The 11,122-nt window shown below is 43.8% G+C and overlaps 1 protein-coding gene across 1 annotated transcript in view; it reads left to right on the top strand.

Annotated features, from left to right (window-relative positions):
• The first annotated feature begins 287 nt into the window (after positions 1-287).
• The window catches only part of LOC133386053 (maestro heat-like repeat-containing protein family member 6), a 30,712-nt gene continuing 19,877 nt past the window's right edge, over positions 288-11,122 (top strand). Inside the window, exons 1-5 of the mRNA XM_061629676.1 lie at positions 288-596; positions 2,662-2,814; positions 6,100-6,254; positions 8,198-8,363; positions 10,860-11,029. Of these exons, the coding sequence (XP_061485660.1) occupies positions 288-596; positions 2,662-2,814; positions 6,100-6,254; positions 8,198-8,363; positions 10,860-11,029 (953 nt within the window). The remainder of the gene's footprint in view (positions 597-2,661; positions 2,815-6,099; positions 6,255-8,197; positions 8,364-10,859; positions 11,030-11,122) is intronic.

Below are 11,122 nucleotides of genomic sequence, written 5' to 3'. Positions count from 1 at the left end.
TCCCATAACTACACATTACCGAGAAAATAAATGGTATTTGCCATGGGCTTCCCTTCAGTAGCCCCATATTCGGCATAGTATGCCTAGTTGCATCAATAAGCTCTCTAATAATACAAGAATATGGCTGCAATCTTAAGCACACTTACCTAGGAGAAAGTAATCTAATCAGTTATATATGCACAAGTAGCAGTGTAATGCAAGTTTGCGTGTGTGTCTTTTTTCCTAGAACAACAATGGTTGTTAAAGAAAAGATTAAAAAAACCTATGGCTCATATGCTGGGCTGAACATGGCATCTGAACCAGATTTCATCTGCTTAGATAAGGCTACACAAACAACCTTTGATAGCCAGGCAGATGATGCAACCCAGGAGAAGAAGGGAAATTCATGCACAGCTCACATGATTGCCCCTGGTAAAGAAAGATACTACTTGGTGAAAACAAAAACCCGGAGAGAAGAGAGAGCCTTCACTGTCAAGCCGGAGTCAGAGCCTGGGGACTTCCTCCTGAAGGAAAAAGAGAAAGAAGAGGACACACGGAAGCACTTGGAAGGTCGTCAGGTTATCTCCTCGCCATCAGACAAGGAAAATCTTAATGAGGTACAACAACCACTCTGTAGGTATAGGTGGACTTCTCCCTTTCCAGGCTGTCTTCCCTTTGTGCTCCAACTTGTCATACGTCTTGGCCACCACAACAAATTGCAATACAATACGACATTTAAAGCACAAACCTATGCATATTTACTTGAAGTAAGTCCCACCGAGTTCAATGGGGCTTACTCCCAGGTAAGGATGGAAGGATCTATCAATTTCAGTTCTCTCAGCTTCTCATTTTTCCAATCTTAAATTCCATTCTCCACATTTCCACATCAGGTTGGGATTAAAAAAAAAATCCTCATGAAAACTCTTCAGCATTTTAGTGCAATTTTCTCCTAATAAACACATTTTTGTATGCAGTTTTGATTAAGTAGTTTTGCAAGCACTTTCCCCTAACATAATGCATTTTGTATGTTATTTTCACTAATGTATTCAATTTTATGCACACTTTCCCCTAATATATGCATCTTTGTAAACATTGGATGGCTGGAGAACTGCATCACAAATTTCGGGTAAGTGTGAATTTTGAAGGATAGCTGTGTTTTGGTTCTCATATTGTTTCAGAAAGTGTGAATTTGATACATTTGCCTTTAAATGCGAAGAGAAACAAATTTCTCCCCATTCCTATTCCCAGGTAAATAGTTATAACAGCCTTTCCCAACCAGTGGGCCTCCAGATGTTGTTGGACCACAACTCCCATCTTCCTGACCATTGGCAATGCTGGCTGAGGCTGATGGGAGTTGTGGTCCAACAACATCTGGAGGCCCACTAGTTGGGAAAGGCTGAGTTATAAGATAGCAGCCTTTATGGCATAGTTTAGCTTTAGTGTACCTAACTTTGTGTCTAACAACTCACAAGACCCTTAACAAACTACAGTTCCTATGATTATTTGGGAGAAACCATGACTGTTAAAGTGGTATCAGAGTGTTTTAAATGTATAGTGTGGATGGGCTTAGCAGTTATACGTTTGCATCTCCCCCTTATTATGTGAGAAGGTTTCTGTTTCCACATGCTTGCCCTTGATGATCTAGGCTAAGGATGGCTGGTGGCCCTCCAGATGGTGTTGGACACCATTAGTCCTAGCCAGTGCAGGCAGTGGGCAGGGATGATGGAATTTATAGTCCAGCAACATGTGGAGGGCCAGAGTTTCCCCACCCCTGACTGAGGCCTTCCTTCAGCTTGGACATCTCACACAATCTAGGAAACCTTTCAGAGTATTTTTTGCCACTGCTTGAGTAAATGTGATGTCCAAACATATGTGAACATTATGTTAGAGCTCCAGTGTTATTGATTATATTTTTATCTTGCCCTTCCTTCATGGTGCTCAAGGCAACATGCATGGTTGTTCCCCACTTTCTCCCCAAACACTCCTAAGGAGTAAATTAGGTTGAGAGCTAGTGACTGACCCAAGACCACTTCCTGAACTTCATGGCAGCATGGCAGAATGAGGATTTGGTTCTGGGTCTCCCCAGTCCAAATCCAACACTCCAACCAAATTCTTGTCCTACCCAGCAATCCTTTAGCTAGTCTACTTTGGACAGGGCCAGCTCCAGGCATGCCGGGGCCCTTGGGCATCAGCTTGCCCTGGGCCCCGGTGTGCGCATGTGCACGCACGCGCAAGCACGCAGCCCCCCATGTCCCTCCTACCTATCTCCTGACTTTTACCATTGCCCTTAACGAAGATGGCAGCTGTGGTTTCCCTAAGAGGCTGACACTTCTGCCACCATCTTTGTTGATTGCACGTGTGCATGCTACGTACGTGCATCTCTGCGATCAACTAAGATGGCAGCAGGGGCTTCAGTACCTTAGGGAAACTGCAGCCGCCATCTTTGTTAAGGGCAATGGTAAAAGACAGTAGAGGTGTGGGAGGGGTGTGAGGGGCCCATGGATTATGGAAGGGGAGAGGAGGGGTGGCTGAGAGGGCCCCCATAGCTCCAGGGGCCCTTGGGCCAGTTCCCCACCTGGCTGCCCTTTAGAACAGGCCCTGACTATGGATATTATTCTTTGTAATCATGCATAACATTTGCAGATGTATCATCCACAACTTCCTCTTCTTTGTTTATTTCAGATACGTCAAACAACTGATGCAGCAGCTGCAGTTACGGGTCAGATACTTTTAGCTGTGGCTAGCTTGAGGGACACAGACAAAAACAGTATCCAGGCAGCTTCAGCTATGCTAAATTCAATCCTGAAAAAAGACAGGAACAAACTGAGGGAAAAGGTAAAAAGAGATGAGAAAGTTGCAAGGTTCCCTCCCCCAGCTCAGTAGCCAGCCTTCCTTGTTAGGTAGGGCAGCCATATTTCTAGGTGGGGCATTTGGGGGGGGGTGAGATGGATAGCACTAGCCAATACCACACACACACTCACTCATTGTAGAGAGAATGTGGCAGGGAAAGGCAAGGCAGTGACCTTTTCCCTCACGCCTCCTCCATGCAGAGAGTGTGTTAACTTGCATAATGGACTATGTAAAGGAATTAAATGACTGGCACATTTTTTTGTTTCATAAGAAAAAAGATATTAACAATACAGTGAACAACTGGATACCAAAATAGTTTATGCAATAACTAAGAAGTTAAAAACTAGTGTGGAGCTTGTTTTCTCAAAGAAGAAAAAATAGCCACTATGATTGGGAATATAGTGAGCGCTATAAAAGAGTAAAGGGTAACTTAGGGTAGCCATTTTTTCAGATCATTTTAAGTTATCTTGTTATTTCACCCTTTGGCAATAAGCACCCAGTTCTGCTCTACTCATAATAAATAAGCTCTTAGTTACTGCAGGCAAACAGACACGCTTCCTTCCTTGTTGCTGCCTGGGGAGAGAACATAACTGAAATGGAAAAGCAGAGCAAAGAAATGTCCAAGGGGTGGAGTCTAACTCTAGTCCATGATACCAACTTCTAATATCTAATTCTTCAAGGGTCATGGTTCAATATAGGCTGCGTTGTTGTTTCTTTAGGATCATTTAAGTAAATATAGGTGATTGTGACTATGAAAAATCCAACCTCAATCAGGAAAAGTCTTGAGTGAACAGACTTTTGGGGGCTCTTGTAGATGAGGCTTTTCTTGTGCACTTGCCCTGCCTTATTCACTGAATTTTTGGGAGGGTCCTAATCTTAAAATGCCCCCGTTCTTAAAACAAGCTGTCATTCTTTAAATGGAGGCAGTCACTGTCTCTCATGTCACAAATTAAAAAGACAATTTCCCCAAAAAATCCAGGGAGGGGGGGAAGTAAAGCTCTAGGGGAAGCAGCACATCCATTTGCCCCACCCTGGCTACAGGGCTGTCCCCCTCCCCCATAGTGGTTTCAGAAAAGTGAGGTTGTTCTGTGGATCCTAGTGAAGAATTCTGGAGACAGATACAGTACAGAAGCAACTGGTTGTTTGTAAGCCAGATAGTTCATTTGCAGAACTACAACTCCCATCATCTTTGAACATTGGCCATGTTGGCTGGGGCTGATAGGAGTTGAAGTCCAAAACATCTGGAGGGCCACAGGTTCCCCGTCCCTGTGGCTCTAACACAGAGGCACCTGAAGTGCCAGAAGCTTGATGTGAACATACTCAGCAGTCCTCTCACCCTTAATTAAGAAGACCACAACAGTACATTTAACAATTGTGACCATGGAAACTCTGTCTCATTTGTTGAAAGATCTGCTGGCCCAGTTATAGGCTTACTCCATTAGGAGGTTTCTTCACATGAGCAAGGGTATAATCTTTCAGGTTCTGGAGTAGTTCAGCTGATGATGGTGCTGGAGATATATTCGATGGCAGTTCCAGTTTCTGCCCACCTTTGACAGGAACTACTGGGCATGCTGCTTCTGGAGCTGCCAGCTCACTGGTCAGATACAGGCAGGGCCAAATAGTTTTGCAAGAGGGTAATTCCTGTTACCCTGCTCAATGTGGCAATGCCAGGATATAGCAGGTGGGACACCGACGTAATTATAGTCACCTGCCACTTGAATAGCATGTGGAATCCATTTTCGATTCCCTTTGTATGCCATAGCTCAGTGGTAGAGCTTCTGCTTTGCACGCAGAAGATCCTAGGTTCAAACCTGGCATCCTCAAGTATGGCTGGGACTGTCCCCAGTCTGAGGCCCTGTAGACCTGCTGCCAGTTAGTGTGGGCAATATGAGTTAGATGGGCCAATGGTCTGACTCAGTATATGGTAGCTTCCTATGTTCAAACAAGGATACGCTGCCGTCTGTAGTTCTTTGAATGCAGAGCTCTTATACTGCTGTATCCAATCAGTCTGCTTGTTAAGAACAGTCATATCTAAAACATATTTTAACAGATCCAATCAAAATCTGAGAAATTAGCAGGTAGGTTGGTTGACACTTTTACATCATAACTATATGCTAATATAGTCATGATTTAACAAAGAAAAAAACTGGCTTTTTTTTTGCAATTCTCAAAGAACATTTCATGGTTTAAGATAAAGCATTTTGCCAAACCATTTGCCATGGGATGATGTGGCACAGACTTCATAGGCCTGATACCATCTTGATTTGAATTCTCTGTGTACAAATGTAGGGCCATTCTTCATTACAGTTTATGCAAGCCCTATTTCAGTGACATTCCTTGGAGACCTTGTATGGTACTCAGAAGTTATGGATTACATGCAGAACAACTCAAACTAAATGGAATGTCCATCCATCACTACTAGGACATTTGTGCTGAAGAATGAGACTGCAAAACCTAAATGGATGTATTCCTAAGGAGCTGTTGACCAGTATTCCAGGGATAGTATGCCATCATATTTTGTACTTGCTGGTAGCCAAAGCAGTTTCTGGCTAATTGCTCAATCTGCCCATCAATACCTAGCCATCACAGGTAACCCATAGCCAATGTCTGCATCTTGACTATGCCAAAGTGAATGTAAACCCATACATTCATTTGTTCCAAAATTCTAGTTTGCTAGGAATTATTACAGGACTTTCACACATCATACACCATTGAGCAATTATTGAGTTCATCCCTGCTGTGGGAAGAGAATTTCAAACTTTCTCCTAGCTCAGATTCTCTGACTTTTGAGATAAGCTTCTTCTAGTGAGAGTCTCTCAACTTAGCATTTCTGACTTGATAAGCAAAATAACCTTTTGCACCATATTGAACATCTCATTGGCAGTAAGCTCATCCTGCTGTTTTGAGGACACATCCACCTGCCTCTGGTAATGGCAGTCATGATCTGCTTATCTGTACTACCATGTTTGGTTGATTCTTTAAACCGAATGTCATAATTTTGAGCCCTTAAAAACAAAGCACATCTTTTGAGTAGAATGGAATGACCTTCATGCTGAGCGCCCCAACATATCATCCACTTACCTTTGCTTTGCAAACATCATAGCGAGCCACCATTGGTTCTACTACATCCTTTGGGGCAAAGTGTAAAAGGTCCCACACAACCTGGAAAAGCTCTGCTAGACAACAAAATGAGGATGTAATTGAGACAGCAAAGTATGCCTTCTTTACAAAAGAGTCACCAGTGTAATCCCTTGTTTTGTTTTATCCCAGGTGCCAGAAATCATTGATATTATTTATTTCCACCTGCGTGCTATCCAGGAACCTAGTGCAAGAGAAGTTGCCATAGGGGCTGTGTGCCTCCTGACTGAAAAACATACAGAAGAAACTATCACAAGCCTTCTGAGGCTCTCACTGCTTTGTGACAGGTACGGAACTGAGCTGTTGTCCATGTTTCCCTCTGAGATAAAGTTAGGCTGAGAGACTGTGACTGGTCTACTCACCCAGTGAGCTTCATAGCTGAGTGGGGATTTGAACCCGAGTCCTAGCACAGCACGCTAACCATTACATCACACTGAGAAATAAATGAGTTCCTCCTGATGCCTCTGATGGAGAAATGGATGGGCTAAAGTGGCAACAATGTCACTGGCTCCACTTTTTCAAATATTCTCCTACACAGAGCTTTTACCAGAATATTGTCATTCATTCATTAGATTTATTATGGTCAATTGACCAGCCAGACCAGAATATTGTAGATAAATGTACCCTTGGTCACTTTTTAAACCCATGTATAGATTACTGGTGATTCAATTCCATTGAGCTGACAGAAGGTTTGATATAACACCTGAAGTGAGGCAATAGTCACCAATTATCCCAAGGTGACAGCAGTTGCTTCTTTCTCTATTTGATTCCTTTGATCATTTGGATAAAAGCCAAGGGTAAACCAAGGTATGTCATAAGATGCTGTCTTAGACCAAGTCAGAATATTTGTCCATCTAGCTCAGAATTGTGCACACCAGGGGTGAGAAACCTGTCTCATGAGCAACCTCCTTGGGGACTCCATGCCAGTGGTGGGTGGGGCCAGATGGGGGGGGAAATGGGAGGAGCAACAGATGTGACTCTTACATTTGTATAGTAGGCTAAGTTCCAGACACTCATCTGTCCATCCAGGCAAGCAAGAGGCATGATCACAGTTCGAAGACACGTTCTGACCAGGCAAAAGCACTCAAGGAAGAACACAGAGCAGGGCCAGTAAAGGGTGTAGTCTGGGGGAATGCGTGTGGCCTGGGAGAGGACATTGCCTGAGGAGAGGCCTGAGGACCAGATAGCAAGACCCTGGCCTGAGGTTCCCCACCACTCAGACCTCACTAGGATTTGAGGTGGGTCTTTCCCAGCCCTACATGGAGATGCCAGGGATTGAACCTGGGATCTTCTGCTTGCAAAGCATGTGCTATGCCATGTCCATTTACCTTCTCCAATAAGTTGGTAGCATGCAGCGAAGCATCCTGCATGCCTAGACTGAAGGAGTCTGAAGCAGCATATATTCCATCTCCCTACTTAGAACCATGAAGCCCATGCCTTTATGTAGATTGGTCTACCTAAAACAAAACAAAAAAGGATTTTTCTGGACAGCAACTTGCTAGGGCCTACAATCCTAAATGCACTTACTAGGAAGTTAGTTCTGCTAAACACACTAACCATAGGGTTGCACCGCGTGAAAACTCAGTTCCGTGCAGGGCAGCACTGGTATGTCATTGATTCTAGAGAAGAAGGTTACTGCTTTCAAGGCTCTGCATTATACAACTGTCTCCTGGTAGCATATCAGGGCTGTTTGTGGAAGAGTAAATATTGACCATATCACAGGGCTTTATTTACACTGTCCATTGTATCCTGCCTCATTGATCAACTGAATACTCAGGATGACTATTTATGCTGCAGCACTATGCTGAATGACTGGTCTTCCACTGAAAATCCTGAAATATAAGACAATAAGTGTAACACAAATAGAAAATGGAGATGTGCAAGAAGAAAGGAAAATGAGAGAATGATGAGCACGACCCACCACAGATTCCTAGAACCGGAATGAGACAAAGGGAGTCTCTGGGCTATCTTATGTATTCTGGGAGCCATTGCTAGACTGATGAGAATACTAGTTCCTTTAAAATATTTTTAGCCCTCTGGTAGCAAACAAACTGTAATCCTTTGCAACAAGCTTCCAGATCTGTACAGCACTGGGTTCTTTTATTCATCTTAATGCATGTATGTACATATAGCTCCACTTTAGACCATATTAGAATGGCAAGACAAGCAATGCTCGGTGTGTGTGGATACGGATATAGATATAGATTTGTTTCATTTGTTTTAATTTCAGGCATATCACACAAATTTGGGAAGCTTTGGGCCAAGCTAAACAACCTGTAAGACTCCAGGTTCTTGCAAAGCTCCTTGAAGTGCTGAAAAGAAAACCCTGCCTTACCAGTGAACTCCCAGGATCGGATGCCAAGTCCAAGGACAATTCCTCCCTTCTGCCTCTAGCAGTGAGCAAAATTTCCCATTTGTAGCAAGCGTTGCTGTGCTAGAGCATAATTTATTTATTTTTATTTATTTATTAACTTTATTTATACCCCGCCGTTTTTCCAAATTGGAACTCACGGCAGCTTCCAGATAAAAGACACATACAATTAAGAACCTATCAAAAATAAAAGCATATAATACATAAATGAATAAGTATAAACAAATATAATTTAAAAATGAACTCTAGTTTAAAATAGCATTAAACTGTTTCTAATAATTAAAAACCATAAACTGGGATCTAGAAAGGTGCATGACAGAGATTGCACTGTGCAATTTGGAGGCCACCACCCAATAGAGAGGGCAGGCCCTGCCATTAGACAGAGTGAGACAGTTGCCTCAGGCAGTAGATACTTGGTGGTGGTGGTAGTGGTGGTGGTGGAGAAAGCCGCTCCTCCTGGTTGTTCCTCCTGAGCCCACCCTTCTATTCTCATCCTCCTTGGTCAGCACCCCTGAGGTAGGGATGCTTGCTTGTTCCCAACATGGGCTAGTTTGCTGTTTTGCCTAGTCACCTTCCCCTAGCATGTTACTGACTATACAATTGGACGAGGCTTCTGCTCTGACTGAGTGCCCAGGCCATGCACTCTAGCAGATGTCACACATATGCATAAGTTGCTCTGCTCATGTCCTGCTGCTGGTGGAGTTTTATTTTTTTATTATTATTACATTTAGGGCTTGATCACATGGAGGGTTAATGTGGATCTAGTGCTTTTTACAGATCCTTATAATTTGGACCGTTTGCATGACGTTTTTGCCAGTGCGAGTGCATTCAGCTACTATTGCCTTTAAATCCGGATTAAATCAATGTGATAAAAATCCAAAATTGGTTTGAAAATCTGCACCTGCTTTGGTGCCAATCTGCTGTGTGTGTTTTTTTCTCCGCTGCTTTCCTTTCTCTGCCCCCCTCTACACTGTCTATGGACATCATTTTGTTTCCTGCTGCTGACAAACAAATTTCAGGTCGCTCTAGCCTTCCTTTCCCCTATTTCCCCCCCAGCAAGTTCCCTCCCTCGGTCCTTTAAACCAGCTATGTGTTCTTTTTACTCGCTATTTTACTTTACAGGCTGGGCGGGTGCAGCGAGGGGCAGTGAGGTAAGGGTAGGGGCACTATGCTGCCACTCTCCCCTGTTCCTCTCTCTGCCGGGGGAAGGAGGAGGAGCCGCTTTGCTCCATGCCAGTTTGTGGGTAAGAGACCAGGAGGGTTTTTAGGGCCGGTGCTTGGGTGCGGGTGGATGAGCAGCCCCTCCTCCCCACCCCTCCCCTTCGAGGCGGTGGAGCAGTCCTGCCCGCCAGGAAAGGCTACCTTCCCTACAGGCAGCGTGAAAATCCACAACAGAGGAGGAGCGGGATGTGCCAGGGTGGCCCTGCTTGGTTTTCTGGTTTTCCAGTCGGGACGCAGCCGTCTTGTTCACAAAGAGGTTGTGTGCACACACACAGAAACACAAAAATATACACACTGCACACTATAAACATTTAATTCCTTCTTCACAAAAAAGGGCTTTGTCTAGAGGAAGTGAAACTGACAACAGAAAAAAAGTAATTTGGTGTCAGTTGCACCCCCCACTGTCTCTTGGCTTAGTGTGAAATTGACAGAAACCCCTCCCCTTCTTGATTAGCTATGGGGATGTTCTGGATGTTCCTCAAGTGCTACCAGAGATACTGTCCTGTTGCCAGCGTGTACTGTAAGTTACCAGTTGCTGTGTAGCATCCACCTGCCAAACAGGTGTTACACTGTGGAACGGAATGTGTGTATATGGGTGACTTCTTTTCCTTCACCTCAGGCAACAAAATGTTGTGGGCCAGACCAGCACCTAGCCCTGTTGAACTGGGCCAGATTGTGGGCCAGACTCATGCTTCATTCTGGTGCACCTGTACCAGAGTATCTCTGTGCTCAGTTGTGCAATCTGGCACTATTTCTTGGCTAATCTGTAGGTGACCCAGTTACAAAAGATATCAGGGGTTTTTTTTGGGGGGGGGAGAAAACTAGGGAGATAAAAAAGAACATGAAAAGTTCTAGGCTGTTTGGTTTCAGTTTTTGCTAGAATCTCTAGCCATACAGAGGATTAGCCAATGCATCTTCAGATGTTTATTTATTTTGTTGTATTTATTTTATTACATTTATACCCCACCCAGGTGGTCTCCCTTCTAGGCACTGACTAGACCAGACCTGCTTAGCTTCAGTAAGGTGGTAGCCTCATGTGCCTTCGACCATACCCTGGTATGTTGTTAGACTTTAACTCCCATTAGCCCCAGCCAACATGGCCAATGGTCTGGGACAATGGGGACTGAGGTCCAGCAACATTTGGAGGTTGCCACATTGACTACCCCTGCCATACAGTAAGCCTAACTCTCAGTTTTAGGGTAAAACCACAATATGAGAACCAAAATAATGAATGATACAAGTTTGTGGAAGAGCAACCAAATTGTGCAGGATTAATGTAAGTTTATTATTCCATCTTCAGGCAACAAAGGCCCTGTGCATAATATTTAGGGATAAAAAGTGCAAAGTTCCTATGAACAGCTATTATGTATCTGTGATCATCTTCCTGGTTATTCAGCTGCACTACTTGATGAACTGTTCAGATACTGAAGGTGGACAGGAGGACATACTCAAAACATCAAACTATATAAGGTAACAGGCAGCTACAGAATACTAACCAGAAAAATAACAGTGTCAGATATACTGTAACAGAGTATTCTCTTCTCTTCTTTCTTATGGAAAGCT

Source organism: Rhineura floridana, chromosome 5, assembly GCF_030035675.1.
Source record: "Rhineura floridana isolate rRhiFlo1 chromosome 5, rRhiFlo1.hap2, whole genome shotgun sequence".
NCBI lineage: Eukaryota > Metazoa > Chordata > Lepidosauria > Squamata > Rhineuridae > Rhineura > Rhineura floridana.
Note: the sequence above shows the minus strand (reverse complement) of the source record. Positions and strands in the feature narration are given on the sequence as shown.